Source organism: Lepidochelys kempii, chromosome 27 (genome assembly GCF_965140285.1).
Source record: "Lepidochelys kempii isolate rLepKem1 chromosome 27, rLepKem1.hap1, whole genome shotgun sequence".
Lineage (NCBI taxonomy): Eukaryota > Metazoa > Chordata > Testudines > Cheloniidae > Lepidochelys > Lepidochelys kempii.
In genome coordinates this window covers 12,354,667-12,381,633 of record NC_136406.1, presented here as the reverse complement: position 1 = coordinate 12,381,633, position 26,967 = coordinate 12,354,667, and the positions used below count along the sequence as shown (strand labels likewise).

The following is a 26,967-nucleotide window of genomic DNA, read 5'->3' as shown; positions in this document are numbered from 1 at the left end:
TTCGCTTCTTGGCTGATCAAAACATGCGCCCTTTGGAAGGCGGGGGGGGGGGGGGGAGTGGGGAAAGAAAAGACCATGTGCATTGCCCTGTGTGCTCCCCTCCCCCCACGGTGCTCTCAACGCATGGAGCATGCAAAGAAGCACAAATCGCTGCAAGAGGAGGGGGGCAGGCCAGGGCTTCATTCATTCCCCCTGCTCTCCGCAACGTGGTCTCTGTGCCTATCCTTCGAGGGGGCTGGGAGTTCCTGGAGAATTCCTCCCGGCCCCCCCGCTCCCTCCCCAGGAGTGGCTTGATTTCTCCTTTCCCCCCGCCCAAAGCTTTAGCGATCCTCGACAGAAGGGTTCAAAGGCGAAAGGGACACATCTTCCTGTCCCTTCCTAGGGAGCCATCGTAGATGAGATCAGCTCCCCCCATCCTTTCCCCCCCCCCAGCACCTCTTTTCTCCGGATCCCCCTTCCCCACTCCAGTGTCCCCACACCGCCTGCAGAGTGCGGTGGAGATGCTGCGACCCCGGGACTCCAGCTCGCTCCTTAGATGAAGAAGTTTGCACCGGGCAAATCCCCATTCAAGCCCTGGGAAGCCATGGGGGGAGGGGAGCCAGGCTGGGGGCGGGAGGGGGGCTTGATTTTTAGAGAAGGCTGAGTGTGGGGGGGGGGAAGCTGGAGGGATGCTTGCTGAGATGAAGCCAACGTCCCCACATCTAAAGGCTCCCTTGGCCAACTGGAAATCAAATAGTAATTTATTTTATTTTATTTTTTTTTATTTTTGAATAAAGGGTCAGGCTCCCCCCTGGCGGTGCCCGCCCCTCCCACTGCAGGGGGGCGGGGCTTTCGGCACCACCACCACGTGGCTTCCTCTCGCAAACATTTTCACTCATTTTTTTTTCTTCAGGTCGATTTTATTTAGGGGCGGTGCCAGGCAGCTTCACCCAACGTCCTGTGACACACGAGTGCGACTCCAAGGAGTTGGGGGGCTGAGCCAAAAACAGCCGCACTTTCCCCCCAGCCCGCCATCCCAGTGGAACCAACCAACTCCCCCCACTGAGCTTGTGATCCCCAGGAATCCCACCTCCTCCTCCCCCCCAGCCCCTCCTAAAAAAATCCTAAAAAACCCAAACCGCCCCCCCCCAAAAAAAAAAATAACAACTCGCTTTTCCAGTTGTTGGGCTCCAGTTTGAATTGGGAACTTTCCTTGGGATTTTTTTTATTTGAAGAATCCATAAAGAAAAGTTGTTCCCCACCTCCCCCAGCCCTATCAGCCCTCCCTCCCCCCCCTTCCCTCTCTTAACACCCACCCACCGACTATCCACATCTCTTGTGATCCACCATGAACAAGCTGTACATTGGGAACCTAAACGAAAACGTGACTCCAGGCGACTTGGAGAAAGTCTTCAATGACCATAAGATCTCCTTCAGTGGTCAGTTTCTGGTGAAATCGGGCTATGCCTTTGTGGATTGCCCTGATGAGCAATGGGCTATGAAAGCCATCGAAACTTTTTCTGGTAAGCAAGATTATCTCTCTCTCCCCTTCCCCTCCCCCCTTTCTTCCCTTCTGCTTTTGCACCAAATCTCTTAGCCCTTGCAAAATAATACCAATAAGGAAAGGGAGGGGGGCTCTGCTGTTCTAACCCCCCCCCCTTCTTTCTCATGGCTCCCCCAGTTCATCTCTGATGAACGCACCACCCAGCCATGGCCCTCCTGTTTCGCCAGTGGGCCGGATCCCCTTGCTTTTCCCAGGGCCTTACACGGATCGCCTTTAAGCAACCAAAATCACGAATCAGCGTCTTTCCTCCCCCCCCCCCTCACCCCAGCAAATCGTGGGGGGTGCAACGAAGGCCACGCGGGGCCAGCACCAGGGGATTCCCCAGCAAAGTCACGCGTGGGGGAGCTGAAATCCCCGATTCCCACCCCCCTCCCCCGACTAGCTTGGGAAGCTGGGCGAGGCCGATTCTCCCCTCTGCTTCCCCCCTTCCCTTCAGCCAGAGCACCCCGTATCCGGGCTGGGGGGGGGGGTCCCCCTAGATCCAGCCCCTCCCTCCAAGCAGCACCAGGCCGTTCGGGGTTCCCAGCAGCCTTCGCCGCCCCCAGCGTGGCTCCCCCCAAGGCGTGGGGGCCCTAATCAGTGTATTGGGGGGGGGATCCCATCAGCAGGAGGGGAGGGGGGCGTGGGACTTTAGCCATTTTGATTTGAACGTGGGGTTTCCTGGGGCATATGTGTTGTGTGTAGTAGCGCGAAGGTCGCCATGCTGGGCTCTCACAGAGAGGAACTCCTAGGGAGCAGATCATCTTTTTTAGCTGATGCCAGGCTCTCCCAAACTCAGATCCTCCTTTTCGACCCTCCTCTGCTCCCCCCAAAACAGATCAGTTAGGCAGAGCTCCCCATTTTGAAAGGAAAACGCCCTTCGTTCCATTGAGAAACATTTGATCCTTTCAGCCCTTGTGTGAAAAAAAACTGAGAGCCCCCCCCCCCCACACACACACAAAGAAGCAACAGCAAAGAATGGATCTTAATATTTAATTCCTTTTCCTTTCGTTGAAGCAGACTTCTCTGTTCAAAACACCGCTCAGGGCGAGCGAAGGAATCAAATCTTCCTCAGCAGCATTGTCCAGGGAGCTGCTGGCCTGTACCTCCCCAATGCTCCCCAGCTCCAAAGCAGTTTTGTATTTAATAAAGTGCCCTGGCAGAGGAATCAGAACATGCATTGGTGCTGTGTAATTAGAATTAAAACGAAAAGGTTCAGGGGCAAGAATGTTACCCAAACCTTTCTGCATCCCACCCCTGCTCAGATTTTTAAAAAAGACACATTTTGTTTGTAGGGAAAGTGGAGCTCCATGGAAAACAGCTAGAGATTGAACATTCAGTACCCAAAAAGCAAAGGTAACAAACACAGTGTTTTAATTCCTCTTATTTTCCCTGTTGGAAGGGTATAGCTCAAGGATAATGGGGGGGTGAGGCGGAGGGGGAGGATTTATCATCACAATCATGTGCATGTGAAATTAAATGTAAGAGGGGATTACTGGGTTTTAGACCGGCCCAAAGCTAGGCATGAGTCAATTCTGAGAATCAACTTTTACATTTCGCCTTTGTTTGTTTAAGTTACTTTGAAAGTAAGTTTTTTTAAAAAAAAACAACCAAAAACACCCCCAAAAAGCCAGGTACAAAATAGTGGTTTGGCCAAGGTGGTGTATTGCTGAGCTCTTGCTGAAGGCAGGCTGTTTTGTTCACTTTGAAATACCTTTTACACATTTTTAAAATTTGTAACCTAATATTTAAAAAAAAGTTAAATTGGATTTTAAAAAAAAAAAAATAGGGCCTTGTTTTCACATTTCATGCTAAGGTGTAGTTTAAATTAATTGAATTAAGGACATTGGCCCAGCTTCTTGTAGAGAAGAACTCTCACTGAGCTGTAATTATTAAATTTCCTTCATCTTTACTTTAAACATGAAAAAGTGTCTCCTTTCTTTACAAGTATCATTTCTCCCACTAGATTTTTTCAGAAGTCTACAATCTTCTCCATGTTCTTGGCCTTTTGTTGTTGGGTGCTCACCTTGGGCTGATGATTTATTCTGGTTACCAGCAGATATTTTGCAGTGTAGGGCAGATGCCACATAAAGAAAAGAAATATTTTCTAGAAAAGATACATTTCCCCTACCCCACAGGAAGCAGGCAAGTTGGCCCAAAATACAAATAGTCTACGTTGAATTCTAGCAGAATCTGTAATATGCTTGATCCACGTGACCAGGCAGTTACTTCAACAACAGAGCAGGAAGGAGGTGGCTTCTTAAAAGATTGTTTTAGCTTTTTTATGACTGAAAAAATATACCTGAAGACTAGTGGAATCTGTGTTATTAGCAAAGGGTAAGCCTTAATTTTTGCTTCCCAGCTCTCTCTTTTCCATTTGTTGGCCTTTTAAAATTACACACCAGTGTGTCCATGTGAATCCCAGAGACTGCAGGGCTGAATGCAGTGTGTTCTATAGGTCAGTGAGACCCCGTAGGTTTAGCTCAAACCTTAAAACTGATCTAATCCTTTAATATAAAATATTTTAGCAGTAAGCCCCCAACTCATGCATTGGTGATCAATATTGCTTAATACAGCATTCAAAGACTTGGTTGTGGTGTAAATTTCAATTGAATGAAATGTTATTGGAAAGGCAATTACAGTCTGAAGGTAACATTATAAAATAAAAAAAAAAGTCTAATTTTTTTTTTCTTAGCACTGCTAGAAAATCAATAGGTTGCATGGAACACAGTAGACTTCAAGCTACTTCTTAGTTCACTTTCTCCCAACCCTTTTCAGACTTTATTAACAATATCAAAGAAGAGCTATACTCTATAGGTTGCATGGAACACAGTAGATTTCAAAATATTGCTTAGTTTGCTTTCTCCTAACCCTTTTCAGACTTTATTAATAATGTCAAAGAGCAGCTATTCTTAAATGTAAACACAGTGTAATTCAAACAAATTGTGGTTTAAAGTTTATAAGAAGAGAAATCAGACCTAAGGTTAGTTAGCAAATTTTAGTGAGAAACAAGAGAAATAAAATTAATTACATATAGATTCTGTATGCCATAGTATGGTGGTTTTATATATATACACACACACATATATATATGTGTTCATACATATACACACACTAGTCTGCTTTATTTAAAGCTACAGAAGCCATTTTTGATGTTGACTTTCTCCTTAAAGTGCTTAACTTCAAGTAACTTTTATTAGTACAATATTGCGGTGGTGTTCAAGTTGGATATATTCTTCTGTCACTTAACTATGGTTTGAGAAAGTAACTTTGTCTCAGTTTCCTAAGACAGGCTTGTATTTCTGTTTTTTCTAAAAATGATAGTAAACTTGGAAGTTGTTAGACAAATATAATCTTTACTAGATGGTATACCATATTTTTCTCTTTTTTAAATTCAGAGTGATATTATGTTAGAGGCAATGTTTCTAAGTGAGTTTGTTTTTCTGGTTGTTTTGAGTTTGAATTTCCCAGTCTAAGAACATATAGAACAGGAATTAGTTAATTAAGTAGGATAGCCAAGGACTCAATCAGATGTTCTTACTGTGATTTCTTTAAAATAAAATGAAATAAAACCTGACAAGGTTGTTAAGTACAGAAATTTTAAAAAATAAAGTTACATTCACTCATGTACTTTACTGAGAATTTTAAAAATAAAAGTTGTCTTACGGATTGGATCTGTTTGATTAGAAATTAAAAATAATAATGCTCAATAAGACTGAAGGATGTTTTTGGAACTGAATGTATTTGATTAAACTTCATATAGTGAATGCATCTTTCATGAGGGTTTCCTTTCTTCTTTAAAATGTTTCTTCTCTTTTCCTCACTTCTAATATAAATATGAATTAAAACATGCAGAATAAACTAACAGTACACAAGAGAATTGTTGGTATGTATTTCTGCCCCCAAAATATAAGAGAAACACATTCATTAAGAGTGATTTTGTTGATGCTGCTAGGAAACCATTTTAAATAAATACTTTAAAAATATTAAGAAAGAAAATACTCTGATGCTAAATACACAATGTAATTGTTTGGAGATTAATATTCTAAACCTGAAAGTTTTATGAAACTTGCTTAGGTTAAAGTTTCTCTCATTGCTACTCTGTGACTTTACTGAGGAAGGGTTGGCAAAATTAGGAATTATGGTTTAAAAGGAAAACACAAAAACCTGAAAAATTGTGTGTATGTTGAAAGGCTTACTGAAGAAATGATCCCTTCAATAAATGAATTTTTACCCCCAAACCCCTATAAGATTAAGAAATGTTTTAAGGGGGGTAGATCTGTCTGAAACTGAAAAGACTTAAGTGGATAGATTTGAAAAAAAGAATGAATGAATAAAGGGGGGGGGGGGAGAAAGAAAGAACGAAAGAAGTGAATCCATCAAGCAAACATTCCAAATATGAGGAATGTGGAAGTGAGTAGCCCAGAGAGAATGAAACTTAGTAATTGAGGGAAATAGTGAATATGGCTGATAACAGCCAATACACTTAAAACTAAAAGGATTTGCACAGGTTATTTTTAAGCAAAGGCAACTTGTAAAGAACAGATACAGTTAGAAAAGTTTGTGTCCCCAAACAGAAGAAGGAAATTTATTAATTACAAGCAGATACTTAGTTGTCTGCTGCATTGCTCTGGGTATAATTTAACAAGTTTGCTTGAGGGGGGTTGGATTACCTTTTCCCCCCAGTCTTTGTTTCAAGTTAATACCTGTGTAGAAATATTGTAATCTTATCCATGATGTGTGTTCATAATGAAATATTTTAAAACTTTGTTTAAACACCAAGTGGCACTTTAAAAGAAAAAAGTATTAGTTGACAAAAATTGCATCTTACTTGCTTCTGATTTCTTGGTTCTACAAAAAGTTCATGGAAAATCTAGGTAGGTTTTTTTGTGTGTTTTAATTCAAGAAAACTTTCTTGAATGCTGAGACAAATTAAATCTATAACCCATTCTTGAGGTCACTTACCTCCCACAAATCAGAGGTTGTTAACTTTTTAAAGGTTCTGCCTTTCAAGAGAAGTTAGCACCATTCTTGTTTAGAGCAGTTTCTGAAAGTTGAAATGCCTGATACAAGGAAAAAAAACTTCCATTTTAATATTCTAAGCTTTTATTTAAGATCTCCTTTTTGGTTATCTTAATAGGTTCGCTTTGGACTTAATACATTTAAATCAGTGATTATGAATACTTATTTGACACCCTCAATACCTGTAGTAAATGAACACTGTTGGTGATTTCCAACCATGAAGGATAGACACAATTTGTTAGTTCCATGTTCTTCTGGAGTAAATTTGAAAAAATTAGGTTTAAAGTTTTGGTCACTTGAGATGTGAGCAATTTTAATATAACTGAAAATAAAAGATAATCTTAATAATTTACAGTTTGAAGCAATTGGTTCACCCCTTCTCAGTAAAAACTATAACTGGCAAGTGTCTACCAGAAGTTGCAACTTGATTGCAAACTTTCTAGTCTCAGCTTTTAGACCAATGAAAAATGAAGACCTGTAGATGCCCCCTTTTTTTTTTTTTTTTTTCTTTTTTAGCATTTGATGGTATTCCTTGTGGAAGGAGAGTGAATTTGGTGCTCAAGGAAACATCTGTAGTAGTTTCTGGGTCTGGATCGGTTTCTCCCATAGAGATTGATTATACTTTTGCCTTTTAGATTAAAACCATTTTTTAAAAAATAAATATTTTTTTCTCCTTAAAAAAGTTACAGCTTTAAGAATTTAGACACTTAAGAAGGCATCCGTCCCCCTTCCTCCCCCCAGATATAGAAATGTTAATGTTTTCCAGAATGTGCCACTAGGACTTGGGAAAGTTCAGAAAGCAGGAGAGGCTGTTGAAAAATAAGATTGAGTTAGTCCAGTGTTTGAAATTCCAGGCTGAAGAAACAGAAAGAGTCCCCTTCTGCCTCTAGTAGTAATTTACAGGTTTTGCTGGCTTAATGAATGGAAGGTACCTCACTCAGTGTCAGTGTGTAAAAGGTTTTCACTCTCTATTAATGATGCCATTCGTTTTTTAAAGACCCCATCAAACCCCCCCCACCCCCCCGATTTTGTGGCAACTTAAGGGTTTCTTAGAGAGTAGATGTTGCTTTTGCAAACAGGAAAGTGTTAAAAAAAAATGTTGATGATGGAGAATTTATATGTGTAAAACTGTTTTGTGAACACCAAGGGATTCTTCAGCATGTTTCTCTTACAGTAGAGAGTAGGGCAGATGAATTGGGATGATGACGACTTTAACAGTGATCGGAAAAGCTTAATCTCTACTGCACATGAATTGCTAAAAAAACAAACAAACAAACCCAACAAAACACGAAACAAAACCTACCCAGAAAGTCATTGTTAGGTTGTTTTCTTATTTAGATGGGGGTAATGTTTTCAAAAGGGTCTACGGCCAGATCGATCTAGCAGGGGTCGATTTATCATGTCTAGTTTCGATGCGATAAATCGATCGCTTTAGCGTCAACTCCGGTACTCCACCTCAACGGGAAGCGCAAAGGGAATCGATGGGAGAGTGTCTCCCGTCAACACACCGCAGTGAAGACCCCGCAGTAAGTAGATCTAAGTACATCGACTTTAGCTATGTTATTCACATAGCTGAAGTTGCATAACTTAGATCGATCTCTCCCCCCCCCCCATAGTGTAGACCAGCCCTGAGTGACTTAGGAGCTCGTGTCTCATTTTCAAAAGTGACTTAGACACTTGGATGCCTAAATCCAAGACTCATAAGTTACTTTTGAAAATGAGACACGAGCTCCTAAGTCACACAGGGCTTGTCTACACTTAAAACACTCAGCGCTTCGGTGTAGACGCTACCTGTGCCGATGGCAGGGTTTCTTCCCCTGGCGTAGATAATACATCTCCCCGAGAGGCAGTTGCTAGCTCGAATTCTTGCGTCGACCTACCACTGTCTGCACAGGGACTGAGGTGTGTTTCTACACCCCGGGCGATGTAATTATACCAACCTAATTGTCTAGTATTTGTGGCACCTTAGAGACTAACCAATTTATTTGAGCATAAGCTTTCGTGAGCTAGAGCTCCGATGAAGTGAGCTGTAGCTCACTAAAGCTTATGCTCAGATAAATTGGTTAGTCTCTAAGGTGTCACAAGTCCTCCTTTTCTTTTTGCGGATACAGACTAACACGGCTGTTACTCTGAAACCTGTAATTGTCTAGTGTAGACTAGCCCTTAGACGAGTTTGAAAATTCTACCTCTGTTGTCAATGTTCTGTCAGTCTTTGTCCGTGAGCCCACTGGGTCTTCTGAATTCTTATTCCACTTGCTTTGGGTTTGAAAACTGTGAATGAACAGGGAGGGTCTTCCAGAAAGGAATGCTGATACTTTAAAAAAGGTACTTAACATGCAAAGTTTAAAAATGTTTAAAATAAAAAGGCAGAAGAGGAACATAGGGCTTGCCATACTAGATAAAACCAAGGGTTCATCTAATCCAGGGTCTTGTCTCCAGTAACAGTTAGTGCCAGCTGTTTCAGGGGGAGGCGTAGGAAACCTTGCAGAAGGCAGTTATGGACTAGTCAGTTTAGGGACAGTTTCTTCCTAATTGTATCAGTCAGAGGTTGGATTATACCCTGAAGCTTGAGGGTTTATATAAAATCCAACTTTTTTTTTTTTATTATTCTTACTACAATTCTGGGTGTTCTTGTTATCCCCAGAAATGTCCAGGTCTCTTGGGAATCCAGCTAGGAAAACATTTTTAGGATTTAATTATAGTTGTTTGTTTGACTCTACAAGTTCCAAAGTGTAGCTGCAGTGATGAAGGCTGCATGAGGCATATACCCCTTGTTAACAGACTGAATGTTGCTGGAAAGTATTTCTGAAACCCCTTAGAAGAAGAGTTCGGTTAGAGAACACGTGGAAGACAGAGAATTCTCCATGTGTTATATTCATTGATAAGATGATCAGCTGCGATAGACTTTTAGAATAGCTACTTGAGCCTCATTCACTTTTCAGCAGAATTCTTCCAATTTCTATTAGTCCAAGCTTTGAAACTGGATATTTATAGGGGTGAAAGAATGGAAAACATCTAAAACTTCTCCAGCCAAACAGACGCTCCTCTACACTTTCCTGGTGATGGTGTCCATGTGAAATTTGAGGGCTTGCCTACATGAGAGAGTTAATTTAAAGTGTTACTTTGAAGTGATTTAGTTAAAACCAGTGCAAACTCTTACTTTGATTGAAAAGTGGCTTAATGCAGTTTAGGTTAGTCCAATTCCTAATCAGTTGAAGATTAGGTACTATATGCTATTCTTAGGTGGCTACACGGGGCTACGCTAAGAAGTGTGGTTGGCTTACCCACACTGCTCAGGGCTGTGAAAAAGTTCATGGCCCATGCAAAGTAATTCAGCCAACCTAAGCCGTGGTATAGACATCTCTAGGTCAATGGATCAGGGGGTAGCCGTGTTCGTCTGTATCCACAAAAAAAACGAGGAGTCTGGTGGAACCTTAAAGACTAACAACAACTTTATTTGGGCATAAGCTTTCCTGGGTAAAAAACCCATGAAAACTTATGCCCAAATAAATCTGTTAGTCTTTAAGGTGCCACCGGACTCCTCGTTTTTTTAGGTCAATGGAATAATTCTTATGTTGCAGCTGAGCTGCTGGAGTGGTTTAAATGTAGACGGAACGTAAGTTAAATGAGCAGTTTTCTTGCATAGAGAAGGCCAGGGATAGATAAGGCTCGCAGTATTCTGGTTTGCATCCAGCAAAGCACGTGTTTAAGCAGTGACTAGTTCCATTGACTTAATTGGACTGTTCGTTTGCTTCAAGCTGAGCACTTACTCGCTGTGCTTTGGATTGGGGCCAGGCTGCTTAGGGCCCCTGGTAGGCTCATTTAGTTCATCCCCCTTCCCCCACCTCCCCACAGGGGGCAATGCAGAATTGTTCCCTCCAGTCTGTTTGCTAGGGCTTTGTCCAGCCTAGTTTTAAAGTGTCTCAAACAATGGGGTACTTTCTCAGTTTATTATGGGGGAGATTTTCAAAGGCACAAAGAGAAGCTGGGTACCCGACTCTCAGTGGGAGCTAAGCACTTTTGCAAATCTCACCCTGAGTTCCCAAGTCACTTAGGCACCTAAGTGCCCTTTTCAAATGTGACTCAGGCACTTAGGAGCCTAAGTCTGTGGGATTTAGGCTCTTAAGTGTTTATCGCTTTTGAAAATAAGACTTAGGCTCCTAAGTCACTTAGGTGCTTTTGACGTTTCTACCCCTAAGTCTTTATTTGTGCCTGTAGGCTCTGCCGCTCCTGCTTTTGCAGCTGCCCTGAACTGTCCCCTTTCCAGCTTTCTTTCCAGCCCCCCACCCGGGGGCTTCCCCAACAGGTCTTGCAATAAAATCGGAACAGCGGAAGACATTTGATTGAGATTCTTGATAGCGCCTAGTGAAGAGGTGGGGGAGGGGCACAGCTATGACTACAGCAGCGGAGATGGGTAGCAGGCACAGGTATTTATAATTTTAGCATTTGCTGGCCCTAATCCCGAGATGAGGGCAGCGAGAGGCAACCGTGACTGGTTCAGCTAGAGGTGCATCCTTAATTCATGCCCCTGCCTCCTCACAGAAAGGGCGGCTCAAGAGGGGGAGTCCAAGCTTGTCTTCCAAAAAAAACCCCACCAAACCCAAAAAAACCCAAAACCCAACCCTCCCAAGAGTACTCCTGATCCTTCAGGAAACGGGTCATTTTATTTTATTGTAACTGACACTGGTGAGCCATGACGTGGTTGGAGCTGAAATTCCACACGTTTCTGGCTGCTGTAGTGGTCCAATCAACACGCGTGAGGGTGATTAAAAAAGTCAAACACCAGGGTGGGTTTTATAGAGCAATCCGACCGCGCACCCATGGATACGTTTGACACACGAACATATGACAAGGGTGACGCTCAGCTCTGGTGAAACTCCACTTCTGGTGCAGCGAGATGCAAGTTCTGGGTCGGTTGGGTGTATTGTAAGGCGTAAACAACACTTCCGATTGGAATTCAATTGAGTGGTGCAAAAAAAACGAAAGGGGGGGTGTTGCTCTGAAGAGGAGCCTGCTGTATTTTATTTTATCAAGTCAATTGCATAGATCCTATGGTTATGGACCCAATAAGAAAAGAATGATTGAGAGCCACGTTTTTTTAAGAACCAGGGCTAGATTTTTCAAGAGCTCGCCTTCCATTTAAGCATCTAGCTAGAAGCCACCTTTTTAAAAATATTCAGCACCCAGTGTGCTGAGCACTCAAGAAAACCTTGCCCTCCGTGGCCCAGAGATGCTCCCTAGGAGGCACTGAAAAGACTTGGAGAGTTCCCTTGATGTCGTCCCAGTTCCGCTGTTGCGATGAGCTTGGGCTGCTGGGGAAGAGCGAGGGGATTTAGCCTGCCAACCCTAGGGATGCACAAGATCTGTGGCCACAGACCCTCCCTACAAGTCCTAGGGAGGGTTAGCTCCTCTGTGCTTCCTCTTGCTTTCTTTTAAAACAGATGCCCCCTTTTCTCCCATCAAGAAGGGGGCAACACTGGCAACAGAGCCTTGAATTAATACTGCTCCAGGCTGCATTCGTTTAGACGTGTGTGTGTGTGTGTGTGTGTGTGGAGGGGGATTGGATAGTGACTCTGTCCTCATTTCTATGGGGCACCTACTCCAGAGGTGCTTTGACAGGGTCTGGAGAAGGGGGCGGAGCATTTGCTGCCCCCCTCTCTCCTTTAGTGCAAAGCTTTCTAAAACCAGGGCAGGCCTAAAATGAATAACAAGCTGTTTTCAGACCTGGAGTGGAGCAAGTGACGTAGCTTATTGCATCAAGCTCCTGTAAACCAGGCTCATTCCTTTATGCGTGGCCTTAAAAACCAGGCAGCATACAGGGCACTTGTACCCAGCATCTTATTTTGCATTCCAAGCCAAATTTTCCTGCCTGCATCTATTCCCTAAAACACCCCTGCCCCCATATGCCAGATGTTTTTCCAGCTCCACAAGGCGATCTCTTCAGTGTGGTGGGTGCTATCAGAGTCTTCTTGGTCGAGCTGCTTAAAAGGCCACGTATTTTGTCAGAGCCAAATAAATGTTTTAAATGGTTAGTACAATTGTTTTTTGTGTCTTGAGACTTCCAGTTCAGTTGGTCTTTGCTGTTGCTAAGAGCTTGTCAAACCTTTTTGAAACTCGCAGGATTAAGAACTCCTTCAAGATAAAGTTTTTTGGGTACAAAGTTATTCCATATCAGGTTTGGATGGGAAGTAAATGATAACCCGACTAAGTCAAGGGCCAGAGGAGATCCGTGAAGCCAGAAGTTCCGTAATCAGGCCAAATGCCCACTCGCTTTAGTTAGCTTTGCATGACTGAAGGCTCCAGGATCAGGTCCTTTGGCTACATTAAATGTAAAAACCAACCCTTAAATAAACCAACCCCTCATATTCATGCACAGTTAAAGTTACATGTTGAGCCACAAGATGTCAGCAAATGCGAAAGCCAATGCAGCAGTGATGGGGTCCCAATGCTGATATTCCCCCAGTGGAATGCTGTTGATTTCAGGGCGGATTTAGCCTTGTTTTATGTTGGGGCAAGGAGAGCAGAATCAGGCCCTGTGTAATTTTTTTGTAATGCACATTTTACAGCAGTAATATTTTATATACACCTCTCTCTCTGCCTCCACATCCCGGGGTGTGCACTGAGGCTCAATTAGCTCTGCCGTGAGAACCACTGCTTGCATTTCCTGACCTCTAGTAACTCAGGGCCTGATTCAGCAAGGTATTTAAGCACATGCTTCAGGCCACGTCTACACTCCAGACATCTGCCAGCATAGCTGTGTTGGTGAGGGGTGGGCAGAGATGGGATCCCTAACCATAGCTGTACCAGCAAAAGCCCCTTAAGTAGACAGTTCTACCAGTAAAACTGTGCTTTTAAGAGTATAGCTTGTTTCTCTCATGATGGTGGAATAAGTTAAATTGGTAACAGTCAGCTTTGCCAGTATAAAAACAATCACACCACGGAGCCCTTTACCAGTGCGGTATGCAAGTGTAGCTATACTGCAAAGCATAGAATATATACTAGCTCCTAGTACAGATGGGGCCTCGTTTTAAGCATGTGATTGCTCCAGCTGAAATTAACAGGGCTACTCACAAGCTAAAACGAGGCGTGTGCTTAAACCAGGGGTGGGCAAACTACGGCCTGTGGGCTGGATCCGGCCTGTGAGCCGTTTTAAGCCGGCCTGCAAGTTCCCGCTGGGGAGTGGGGTGTGGGGCTTGCCCCAATCCAGCCGGGGTGCAGGGTTGGGGGCCGCACCACACGGCTCCCAAAAGACGCGGCATGGCTTCCTCCGGCTCCGACGTGCTCCAATGACCCCCTCTGGTGGTCCAATGGGAGCTGCAGGGGCAGTGCCTGCAGATGGGGCAGCATGCAGAGCTGACTGGCCGTGCCTCCGCATAGGAGCCGGAGAAGGGACATGCCACTGCTTCCGGGAGCTGCTAGAGGTAAGCGCCGCCCAGAGCCTGCACCCCATAGCCTCTGCCCACACCCCAATTCCCTGCCCCAACCCTGATCCCCCTCCCACCCTCCGAACCCCTCGGTCCCAGCCCAGAGCACCCTCCTACACCCCAAACTCCTCAGCCCCAGCACAGAGCCCACACCCCGAACCAGAACCCTCATCCCTCCCGCACCCCTGCCCCAATCTTCTGAGCATTCATGGCCCACCATACAATTTCTATTCCCCGATGTGGCCCTCGCCAAAAAGTTTGCCCACCCTGGCTTAAACACCTTGCTGAATCTCAGCCTAGACGTAACACCTTATGTGAAGACCATTGTAGAACATTTCATTGCAGCGGAACAAGTAACTCAACTGTATCTGACAAATGTAGCCTCTCCTTGCTTATGGCTCAGACGCAAATAGTTAATGATTTCTGTTCATTAAATGCTTATTTGAGAGTGATGAATTTGGGGATTGGTCCTGCTTTGAGCAGGGGGTTGGACTAGATGACCTCCTGAGGTCCCGTCCAACCCTGATATTCTATGAATTTGCGTGTATGTTTTTACTCAATGGATTGATCAGACAGTTATCTTTGGTTATCCTTTATGGATCAGATAAGCCACATGGTACTGTTTCTGCCCCCTGACCAGGATGAGTGTGCAGGCAGGTGAGACTTTTACATTGGGTTTTCCTGAATATTTGTGGATGTAACTTTGGAATCTACTTTCTGCAAACTTCCATGCCAATGAAATGTGATCACATGAATGTTCACGGAAAGCAGACAGGAAAGGCGAGGACAAGCATGTCTGAAGGGAATTAATTTTAAAATTGGAGCAAATATTCAGACAATTTGTGCAGGATTTGCCTAATTTATATATATATATATATATATACTGCCTGTATTTTAGCATCAGCATTTCCCAGGCCCTACTTAGGCACTGGGATAGCTCAGTGGTTTGCGCATTGGCCTGCTAAACCCAGGGTTGCAAGTTCAATCCTCAAGGGGGCCATTTAGGGATCTGGGGCAAAAATTGGTGATTGGTCCTGCTTTGAGCAGGGGGTTGGACTAGATGACCTCCTGAGGTCCCTTCCAACCCTGATATTCTATGATTCTATGTAATTTGCCTTTACATTTCATTAAGGTGAACAGGCAGGGGGTGTGGAAAAAGTTCCATCTTCACTGCTGAATGAAAGGAAATGATTTTCCTGGGCCTTGTCTATACTACAGATATTTAAACTGCTTTTATATAATGGCTTCTACCACTAGTTCGTCTCCAGTGCTTGCAACTACAAGGGACTGGGGGACATTTTAACCACGGTGTCATTTAGCCCTATTGCAAGCAAGTTTAGACGGAGCAGTGCCTAGAGCGCCAGCAGCTGGTCTGCACTAGTTATGATCGGTGGGGGCTAAACCACTAATAGCAAGGATGGAAAATTTTAGGGGGAAAACGTCTGTGTACAAAACCGCATTGTTAGTTTGCATCGTGGTGGCTGCCTGTTCCCAAAAGAAAAGGCTATAAACTGAACACATGTCAGATTTGTAGACTGTTTTACAACGGAGCAGTAAAAGAGGATAAGTGCCAAAGCGCCAATCATGACATTTGTTGAACTACTACTTATTATTATTATTATTTGTACTGCTGTGGTGCCGAGGAACCCAGTCATAGACCAGGACCACATTGTACTAGGTGCTGTACAAACACAGAACAAAAGATGGTCCGTGACTCAAAGAGCTGACCATCAAAGTAATGTGAGCTGGTGCATCCATGCAAGACAAGTTGGAGCATCTGTTGCGAAACTATCAATTTCTCCCGCTGCTCCCATTCCTATGATGATCTCTCCTTCCTGATGTTAAAGCACTTAAGGTTTGTACCATGGGTAAATATTTAATTGTCCCAACAGCAAAATCTGTCCCTGCCAGAGCCTCTTGGTCAGGTCAGACCAGAAAAATGTGTAGTGATGTCACAGATTGGCTGGGACTATAGTAGAGTCTAATGAATTTTAGTAGATGCCTACTGAGCATGCTCAGACTAGAGCTGGTCCAAAAATGGCTCAGAAAAATCATGAAAATCGTCAACGTATTTTTCCCGGTTTTGGGGCAGGGGAGGATTTTGACATTTTAAAAAAAATTGCCCAGTTCTACTTATAACTAGTTATTTCCCCTTTCAGACTAAGCAATTCAGTAATCCACAATGAGGGTTTTCAATGCCAAGTTTCCAACTTCAGCCATCAAAGAAAAGTATAGTTAAAATTTGTGTTGCATCTCTGAGTGCACAGAGACCTTGTGACAAGCCAGACAAAAAAATCTCACATCAGTGCAATTTGTGAACAAGCAAATAAACAAACAAAAAAATAATCACCAATTCAGGGCTTTTAAATTGCATGATATTTATGCTTTTTAAAGCAAGCATCTGTGATAAGTGCCTGATCCAACTTTCTGAGAAATTGTGGACAGGATTTTCTGCAGGTTGGGTGAACATAAATATTATGCAATTTAAATAAAGAGACCAGTTCTGTTTGCCCGTTGCATCCAGGCAAGACCACTTTCATAACCTGTCTCCTTACAACTCTCTCTCCAGCTGCGGAAAGGTAGAGTATATATACTCCTCCTTGTTTCCCAGCATGCCTTGCCACAGCCTGGGACTACAATATGGCTGTCAGGCAGGACTCCATTTCCCAGCAACCCTGTTCCCCTAGTTCTTAAAGGGCCCAGCTGGGCTATGGTTGTCCTTCCATATTGATGAAACCCCAGTCTGTGGTCCTCAAACTAAACTCGGCAGCATGGTCTCTTTTTAAACAAATCCTAAACTGCTTCCCTGACACCACTCCTTCCCCTTCAGGGGCTGTATTTCCTGTCTCACAGGAGGGAATAGTCTCCTTTGAAATGGCTGGGGAATTTTATGTTGAATGGAGCTTTTTTGTTGCTGTTAGGAAGGAAGCGGGGTCTTTTTTGTGTGTGGGTGGGGGGGTGGAAATGGTGGTATACATCTCAAATCATTAGTGCCTTTGTGTAACTTAAAATGAAAGCTGGTTTTAATTGTTTCATTGAAGCATTTTTGTATGAGAATGACTTTTTGACCAAAATGAAAACGTTTGTGGGAGATTTTGGTTTTGGTTGAAATTTTTCATGTTTTCAAATGAAAAAACGAACCCTGTGGGTTGTTTTTGATGGCTCTGAGATTTTTTTGGTTTTGTTTTCATTTCCCCTTCCTCTCTCCTTTTTTCTTTCCTCCTTTTTTTTCTAGTGGAAATAAAGGAGGGAAAAGACGGCCTGTTTTTCACCAGAGCTGGCTTAAAAATGCTATGTATTTCCTCCTAAAAATTTCAAATGAAAAGCAAATTTTTCCGTTCATTTGAAAATTTTTATCCTGCACCCCCTCCGGTCTCCCTGTCACCTCCTACTTCTTTTCCAGTGGGGGGAAAAAGGAGAGAAGGTAGGATGGAGGGAATGAAAAATTTCAAATTAAATGAAAAATGTTCATTCCATTTGAAATTTTTAGTGGAAAATACATAGCTTAATAATCAACTGGCTCACGTTAAAATAGATACTTCTCGGAGACACAGTATGGAATCAGTCCCCAGGATTTGGCTCAAACTTTCATGGTTGATACACACCCACAGTTCCAACAATTTGAGCCTGAATCTTGGGAAAGGCCGCAGGAGACAGCACAACCCACGTTGTAATTTCTGGCTTCTCAATAGTCTCATTGATTCCCTTTCCAATTTCACTGTCTCCCCCGGGGCTTGACTACATGCAGTCATTACACTAGTTTAACTTAAATTGGTTGGAAAAAAAGTGTAGTTAAAGTAGTCCAAACCCCTGTGTGGACACTCTGGTATTGCTTTTAAACTGGTTATATTGGTTTAACTTGCACCTGCAAATTTACCTCTGCAAGCTGAACTGATTTAAATCAGGTTTAAGAGTGTCCACATACAAAATTGTACCCGTTTCACTAATTACGATAAAATCACAGCTCTAAGAAAGCTGGTGCAATTTCATACGTAGACCAGCCTTAAGAAATAAATGTTTCCATTCTCACAGCTCTCTTAAATTTTCTGCTCCATCTTTCATCCACCTCCCAACGTACATGTGGATCAAGAGTCTAGTATTGTTTTGATTTTTTCCCATCTCCTGGAGTTTTCATTTCTAGTCATCCAGCTTGTGAATCTTGGAGCTATTGTCATACATATCAGTCCCTGCTTGCATGCAATGTTTAATAAAGAAATGTGGCCTTGAATACTACAGTAGATGATGCCTATGGATGATAGGGTGAATTTAGTCTAGTAGTCCATTTTGTCCTTGATCTCTGAGCTAATATCGCTACCAAGGGGACCCAGTTAGTGCCAGTTGAGGTGGCAGATCTGCAGTGGTTATTGGCGGCTGGGTGGAAACCAACTTATTTCACATGGGCCGCTGAACAGCCATGAGATGGTAGCAACTTTTGGTCCTTACTGTACTGTGCTGAGCCCCATTTCTGTTGTGGGGTTAGGATATTGGTGGTAGTTGTACGAAAAGCTTAGCTGGGGCTACAGTTCCTGGCTTCGGCACGAGGAGAACAACAAAAAGAGCCTTTCAATATGTGGCAGGTCGCCAGCAAATTAGAATTGGCCAATAATGCAAAATGGACACGTATAAAATCCATTTATCTTCCCGCCTATTACTTACTGTTAAATTGGCCCTGTCCACAGATACTTGATGTATTGACTTTGGCAGTAACTGTACGCAAGATTAATAGATAGTTCCTCTCTGGGCAAGTGCAGGATAAACTTTCCTGTTAGAGGAGTCATGGGATTTCTTGCACTTTTGGATCATCCTGTTTTGACCATAGTCAGGGACTAGACACTGAGTTAGATGGACCATGGGTCTGGGGTGGCAATTCTGATGAGATACATTGATATTAATAAGGCACCTTTCATCCCAGGATCCCTACCTGCTTTACAAATGCTAATGAATTTAGTCTGGCAACCATCTGTGAGGTAAGGAAATATTTTTATCCCCGTTTTACAGATGGGGGAAACTGAGGCAGGTAACATGACTGCCTAGCAGAGCTGGGACTAGAACCCAGATCATTCTTTGTCTTCTACCCACCAGAGGGCGCCTTTCCTTCTCAACTCACCTCTGGAATAGGTAAGAAAAAAAGGGAATAATTTAGGCTGCGATTTTCTATGGGGACCCAAAGGATGATGCGATTTGGATGCCTGAACCTCTTCATCCCTTTGGAAAATCTGAGGGTCGGTCTACCCTAGAAAGTTAGGTTGACCCAGCTGTGTCTCTCAGGAGCGTGAAAAACTCACACCTCTGAGAAACCTAATTAAGGTGACCTAAGCCCTGCTATAGACAGGGCTAGATCGAAGGAAAAATTCCTCCATTGACCTAGCTACCATCTCTCCGGGGAGATGGATTTACTGCAGGGATAGAAGAACCCCTTCCGTCTCTGTAGCGTTTCTAATGGAGACATACCCAGAGCCGTATATCTGCCTACCGCTAGATGTGATTCTCTCTAGCCATAGATTGGCTATCACCAATCCAAGCACAGATACCCCTTGCCTGTCCTTTACCAAGCTGATTGGTTGAAAAAAATTAATGCTATTGTCCTTACATCTCAAAAATAACTACAGGCTTGGGCAAATAGAATTGTGCAAGTCTGTGCATCTCTCCCGCACACACAAACACGAGTGTAGGATTCTCTGAGATACCCCAAGGTTGTGACTGCAGGAAGATTTCAGCCAGAATCTTCACCTTTGTTGATCTTGCACGGCCGGATCTCCTCAGCATGAGTTTCCTAGATCTCGTCTTCTCTGCACCAGTGACTCTCCAAGGAATTAGTCCTATTTTCTTTCTGCTTTCTCTTCTGTTGCTACTTTAATCTAGTGACTCTATATATTTTTACAGATTTCTTCCTCAGTGGTAGCTCCCCGCAACCTTCTCTTTCTTTTATCCCACCCCCAAATCGCTCTCTTTGGTTTCCCAGTTACATGTTGTCAACTGGAAATATTCTCTCTTTTGCTGGCTCACCACAAAGGTTCGCAACCTTTATGGCCTAACCAGAGGCGCTTAGCATGTGCGGGTTTGCAGAGGTATCCTAAAGGGGCTCGATTAGCAGGTTGAATTTCTGACATAACTCACTGCAGCTCTCGTGGAAAGAAAGGCAAAGAGCAAAATTTTTGCAATACACTTGTCTGGCCTATATCAGCTCAAAAAAATGCTTGTAGAAGAAGACATCTGACAAGCGACAAATATTTATCCAGATGAGTAGCGCAGTAATTCAAATGAACTCATTGCAGGGCTGGGATCAAATATAACTCCTGGGCCAAGGAAGATAATTCTTATCTTGAGCACTTGCGTCGTGCCCCCCCCCCCCCGGTCCTTCTATTAAGCAAACAGTTATTGCTCTCACCAACGATCAGCCTCCGTTGCCCACTTGTTAAAATTTCCAACAAGCACCTTTGTGCTTTCTCCCACGCCGTCCGACGGTGCTCCCCAGAAATCTCTGAGAAACCGATTGTCTTCCTTCCAAACCCTCCTGAAAACTCTCCTGTTCCATGATGCCTACAAAAACCTTGACCACGGTTAGGCTGCTGGTATGCTGTGACCACGGCTGCTCTTTCTGACCAATGTTGTCGCATTGTTTCTTTGTACCTCCCTTGTCTGTCTGTAGCCATCTGTTGTATCTTGCCTTATACTTAGATTGCACACTCTGTGGGACAGGCCCATCTTTTTGTTCTGTGTTTGTACAGCGTCCAGCACAATGTGGGCCTGGTTCATAACTAGGGTTCCTAGGTGCGGTGGCAATACAGGAAAAATAACAACAAAATTAGGGTTTCCCCAAAATTTGAAAGTCCAAGCCCCATTTCAGAAAAATGAAATTAACTCGGTTTCCCTGTCTACCCTGCAGTCCTGCTACTAAAAGCCTACACGTCTTTGTAATTTATATATCTTCTGCGTGCCCCCTCCCCCCTGCTATCCCTTTTGGGAAATGCTAGTACAGATCTCCATGATATGATACTTCCGCTCTCACATGCTTTGGTGAGCAGTGAAATAGGTAGCAATGCTGACATTTCAAATACGTTGTCACTGGCACTGGGTTAGCACCTGTTGAAATGAACCATTCGAACCTCAGAGCCATTGTTTCAGGCTCTCTGGAAACTCAAGCAGGCTCTCTGCATGGATTGCGCTTTCTGCGTGGGTTACATACTCTCACTTCATGCTTTGAAGGTTTTCTTCACAACCACACTAGCTAGAGACTTACTGTTCAAAAGCGGGGGAAGTGAAGTGAAATGAAGTGAAAGCTGAGATCCTGAAGGACAATCGAGTTGTCTGTCTGTGCCCTAGGACTATTCTCTTGTGCCCCCTAGGGCACATGGCCCACACTTTAGGAAGCATTGGGTTAAACACAGAATTTAGAAACTTTGGTTATTCTGTAGCATCACCTGGTGAAGCTTGGAACGTGCTTTGTCATGTCTCGCTAATCTGTAAACTCTCCCAGGCAGGATCTTGCATTCTTATATAGTCTGTGAAATGCATAGTGTATTTTGCTTAATTAAAAAATAAGAATGCCAGCAAGAGAAATCACATATTAGTCCATAGGGCAAAGTGGAAGATATACAGAATTTTGGAGAAAAGGCATAAGGATTTAATAAAACTTACATGGGATTTTGTCCAAGCAGGGGAATAGGACATCAGGACTCCTGGGTTCAAGTCCCAGCAATGCCACTGACTTTGGGTGATATACACAAAGGCACACGACTGTCTGTGCCTCAGTTTCCCTCTCTCTGAAGTGGCTATAATAACATAGTCTTATCTTTACAGAGTTGTTGACAACTTGAAATCTGCTCATATTATAAAAAGGAACAAGTTAAAAGTAGTTTCAGCTTCTATACCTGTCGGACTCACCCGGCCAATGTTTGTGGCTTGACAACCACATTTTCCTATTTACAAAAATGTTGAAAACATTTTAATTTTTTTCTTAAAAATAAGTTAAGCGTGAGATTGTAAGCTCTATGGGGAGGGAATTGTCGTCTTGTTCTGTTTGTACAGCGCCTAGCGTAGTGGGTTCCTGCTCCATGACTGGAATTCCTAAGTGCTATGGTAATACAAATAATAAAGTGTGTGTGTGTAGACTGGGCCACAATTAAGTTTTGTAGCATTGACGTGGTCTGGAACTCTAAGACACTAGCGATGTACATATGTAGACCATGGTTCCCTTAACACAGTTTGACCTGATCTAAAACCAACTGTGTGATAACCTAGGTCTAGGTAAACTTTCTCTTGCCTCAGTGTGGAGGCAGGACTAGATCAGTGCTTCTCAAGCTGTGGTCCACAAACCCCTGGGGTCCTCAGACTATGTCTAAGATTTCCAAAGGGGTCCGCACCTCCAGTCCAAATTTTGTAGGAGTCTGCAAATGAAAAAAGGTTAAGAACCACTGTACTAGATGACCTCTTTCAGTCCCTTTCAGCCCTACATTTCTATGGTTCTATAACAACGTGACTTGGACGCAACTGTGTTGTAACTGGATTCCTTAACACAGTTGTAATTACAGTGTAGACAAAGAACTAGATAAGCTCATGGATTCATGGAGGGTAGGTCAGTCAAAGGCTATTAATCAGGATGGGCAGGGATGGTGTCCCTAGCCTGTTTGCCAGAAGCTGGGAATGGACAACAGGGGATGGATCACTTGATGGTTACCTGGTCTGTTCATTCCTTCTGGGGCACCTGGCATTGGCCACTGTCGGAAGACGGGACACTGGGCTAGATGGACCTTTGGTCTGACCCAGTATGGCCGTTCTTGTGTTCTAAAGGCTCTGGCTGGCTCGCCCTATCCTCCTTCTCTTGTTCTCTTTCCCCCTCTCTGTTTCTCCAGCCCAGTTCTCTCCTCTCTATCTCCTTCCTCCTCTCCCTATCTCTCCCCACCCCCAAGCCTGCTCCACATTCCACCCCCTTTTCTCTCTTAGCTTCTCCCAGCTCATTCTGTATTTTCCACCTTTCCTCCTGACCAAGGATAGGAAGCAGGGCTTTAATGCAGTGGTTTGTGGCCCTATGGAGCGGTTTCTCAGCCTGGCCCTTCAGCTGCATGCTCATAAATACTTCCCAGGCTTCCGTCAGCGGAGGACAGTTCTGCTGGAGGTTGGGATTGCCGGGCAACAGCCGTGGTTGATTGTGTGATCGTTTGTGTGCCGTGGACAGAGCTATCCCTCACATGGGACAGACGGTAGCACCTGTTATGCCCAAGGCTTCTTCCCAGGGTCAGCAGAACAGCTGATAAACTTAGAGGGGGCGAAGATGGTTGACATTGGAGTATCAAGCAGAAGTTTAAAGGCCTGATCCTGATACTTTTAAAGTCTACGGAAATTTTGCCTTTGACTTAAGTGGGAGTAGGAGCAGGGGCAGGCCTTATGAGCCAGATATTCGAAGGAGTCTGAAGCCGGGCTTTCAAGTGTTCAGCATGCACTGTCAGGGCCAGATTCTCCCAAGGGCTCAGCTCCCATGTAGGTGCCTAAACGCGAGTCAGAAAATCAGCACCTGGCAGCTTTTACTTTTTTTGTTTTTAAAAGAGCTCAGCCCCCCACATGCTGATCTCTCTTGAAAATCCAGCTGGTGCCTAAACAGAAACCCAAGTTCCCTGCAAAAATCTGACCCCATGTGTTCACTTCCTGCTTGTTCACCGAAGCTGTGGATGGAAGGCGCTAATTTACACCCATAGGGCAAAATAAAAATCTTGAAATAATTCATAATTTGCTCTCCTAGCAGCTCCCATCCAAAGAGTTGAGAGCCCATTCCAAAGGGCGTGTAGTGTCTTATTGTCCCTGTCTTATAGACAGGAAGCTTCCAACAGCCATAGTGTACCCCCACAAATGCCATGCGTCTCTTTGTCTCCCTCTAGAGGCTAGATTGACAGAGAGAGGTTTATGAGTCTGCTGTTGCCTCCAGGCTTATGGAGGTGGTACTTCAGCTCAAACAGGCTAGACACACCTGCTTATATACCTAGAGGTCCTGGGTTCAATCCCTGCAGACAACCCCAGGCAAGGGGCGTCGTTCCAGTTTCAGTGGTGGGAAAACGTTAAGAGCAGAATTGTCTAGTGTGGACAAGGCCTGAATCTTGCGTCCCTTCTACTGCCACACAGAGGCTAGAGGAAAATAAAAGCGATTGCACCTTTCCCATGGCAAGCGTATGCCTGGCTTTCAGCTACAGCTGGCTTCTCTCTGAGCTCTGCCGAGTCTGGGCTCCCTAGTGGCACGTCACAGCTCCGCCCCCTTCAGTCCAGTTACATGCAGGCTGCATGCCAACTTCATGCTTTTTCCCATGCCACTCCATAATTGGGAGGCGCTCCCTGTGAAAATTTGCAAAGTTCGACGTTATCCTCCTTTAAGTCGCTCTTTAGAACCCTGCTACCCCACCCTGTGCATTTGGCAGAGATTAGGCAGCTGGCATTCTGGGACCTCTCCTTATGAATAATACTTTGAGCATTTTTCATCGGTAGATCGCAAAGCAGCTCAGTATCATGACAGATGGGGAAATGGAGGTACGTTGAGGTGAAGTGGCTTGCACAGGGTCACCCAGCAGGAGCCAGAAACAGAACCTAGCTCTCCTGGGTCCCCTGCCCCATGCTCTATCGACTAGGCCCCCGCTGCATAAGTCTCACTGTAAACTTCTTCTCCCACTGCCTCTGTTGTCACTAATCTTATAAGAATTTTGGGGGAGGGACCTTGTTTTCTTTATATGTACAAACAGCCTCTAGCACAGTGGTTCTCAACCTGTGGGCCGCTTGCGGCCCAATCATCACACAGCTGCGGCCCATGTGACATCCTCAGGGCCACAGAGGTAGTACGGGATGCGGCCCACAATGATAAATAGGTTGAGAACCACTGATCTCACACAATGCTGCCCCTGTCCTTGATTGTAGCCATTACTCTAATACAGGGGCTTTCCACCTTTTTCCTTTTGTGGACCCCTACAAAATTTTGCATGGAGGTGCAGGTCCCTTTGGAAATCTTAGACATAGTCTGCGGACCCCCGGGTGTCCACGGACCACCGGATGAAAGCCACTGTTCTATGGTAACAACAACCTTTCACAGACCCCTTAGACATAGTCTGCAGACCACTGGTTAAAAACCACTGCTGTAATACTATTAATAAGTAATAAAATGCCACCCCCGCCCCAGGTGCATCAGCCAAAACATTATCCAATTACTTTGTTAAATAGGCAGGAGGAGCCAGAGTAGGCCCCAGAGTGTCAATCAAGATCATTCAGTTCTATTTCCATCTGTGGCACTGACCTTGGGCAAATCACTTCCCTGCTCTGTGCCTCGGTTTCCCCATCAGTCAGTTGGGGATGATGTCACTTTTGTGCAGCACTTTGAGACCTCTGGATGAAAAAGCTTAAAAGATTGTTGTTCTCTCACGCATGATTTAATTCTAGCCTTTGTTTGCCAGAAGCTGGGAATGGGCGACAGGGGATGGATCACTTGACGATTCCCTGTTCTGTTCGTTCCCTCTGGGGCACCTGGCGTTGGTCACTGTCAGAAGACAGGACACTGGGCTGGATGGACCTTTGGTCTGACCCAGTTTGGGTCAGTGTCAGTGGGACTGTGGGGACATCGCGCCCATTATGCTCCTGGCAGAAAACCAGAAGACTTAGAAGATGACGAAAAATGTATTGCTATGTTGATTCGTGTCAAGAGAAACTTCCCCCTCACCCCTTGTGGAAAGTTTCAGACTTCCGGAGGGCTGTGTTGAGGAAAGTGGGCTTGGTTTTCATTTAAATCAAATAAAGGAGCAAGTAAGGGATAGGTTTGGTCTGTCATTCATTTCTTGTGGGCTTGACCATCTCTGTAACCAGGTTTCGGATACTGACCCCCCGTAGTCCACATCACTGCACTGGATGGTCAGGACTTCATTCTGCTTCCAGCTTTGCCTTAGGCAAATCACGACTTTCTCTGTCTCTGTTTCTCCAGCTGCCATATGAAGCTGCTAACACCATTGTAAAGTGCATGGAGGTCTATGGATGGAAGTGTCTTGTGTCGGTGCATAAATATCCCTTAGCACTTATCACCAGTGCACCATCTAAATGCAAGATGCACCTTTGGATTCAGACCCAAGTTCTCTCAAAGGCTGAGGGGGCTGGGATCCGGGGTGTTGGTTTGGCCACCATCCTTAGTTGGTTTGTAGAACCAAAGTCCTCTAGGGAGTTCTACAAATCCACAGGCGCTCTCTTGCATGCTAGATCATAATACTAGAGTGTCACACCTTTGATTTCTCTTGGAGGCCCAGTTCATTGCACACAAAAGCGGTGCTCCTTGCATTCCTCCACTCCCCCAAATGATTGATGCAATCCTGAAATCTTTATTCAGACAAGATTCCTATTGGCTAAAATGGGAGTGAGGCTTTCAGGTTTGGCCCCTGTGTGTACACAAGGATCACATCTGAAGTGCAAGCTGCCTTTCGGGCAGCTCAGATTGGCTGTTAACAGCACACAGTAATCCTGTGTGACACGCCAGGAGAGACTCTCTCGTATCCAGTTGAAACAGCAAGGAGGACTTTAGCTAACCAGGGTATCACGTGGGCCCTCCCATCTCTCATGAAAAGTGCCAGGGGATCTCTAAAGATTACATGTGGCCAAGACCTGGGGTGAAAAGAGAGCACCTCACAGAAGCACAGTGCCCCTTTAGCTTTTGCATTTGGATTTTGGAGCCTAGGGCTCCCAGGAGCACAAGTTACTTCCGCTACGGTTGGAACTGACTTAAGTAAACCACATCTTCCTGCAGGTTAGTGCCCAAAGAGAGAAGGCAAAATGGGAGCAACCCCTGCGGTATTGCAGTGCAATATTGCCAGGGCTGCGGAGCCCGGGCGTAGAGGGAGGAGGTGGAAAAGCTGTCAACGGGGGATGGACTCCCATAATGCTGCAGCTCTGTGTCCTCTCCTTAGATCTGTCACTGACCCGTTGTGTGACCATGGCCAAGTCACTTTCTGTTTCTGAGCCACTGTTTCCTCTCCTGTCTTTGATCTGTTT

The 26,967-nt window shown here is 44.5% G+C and overlaps 1 protein-coding gene across 1 annotated transcript in view; it reads left to right on the top strand.

The window, feature by feature from the left end:
• The first annotated feature begins 1,312 nt into the window (after window positions 1–1,312).
• The window catches only part of IGF2BP1 (insulin like growth factor 2 mRNA binding protein 1), a 60,456-nt gene continuing 34,801 nt past the window's right edge, over window positions 1,313–26,967 (top strand). Inside the window, exons 1-2 of the mRNA XM_073325938.2 lie at window positions 1,313–1,502; window positions 2,818–2,878. Coding sequence (XP_073182039.1) covers window positions 1,328–1,502; window positions 2,818–2,878 — 236 coding nt within the window. The 5' untranslated portion in view covers window positions 1,313–1,327. The remainder of the gene's footprint in view (window positions 1,503–2,817; window positions 2,879–26,967) is intronic.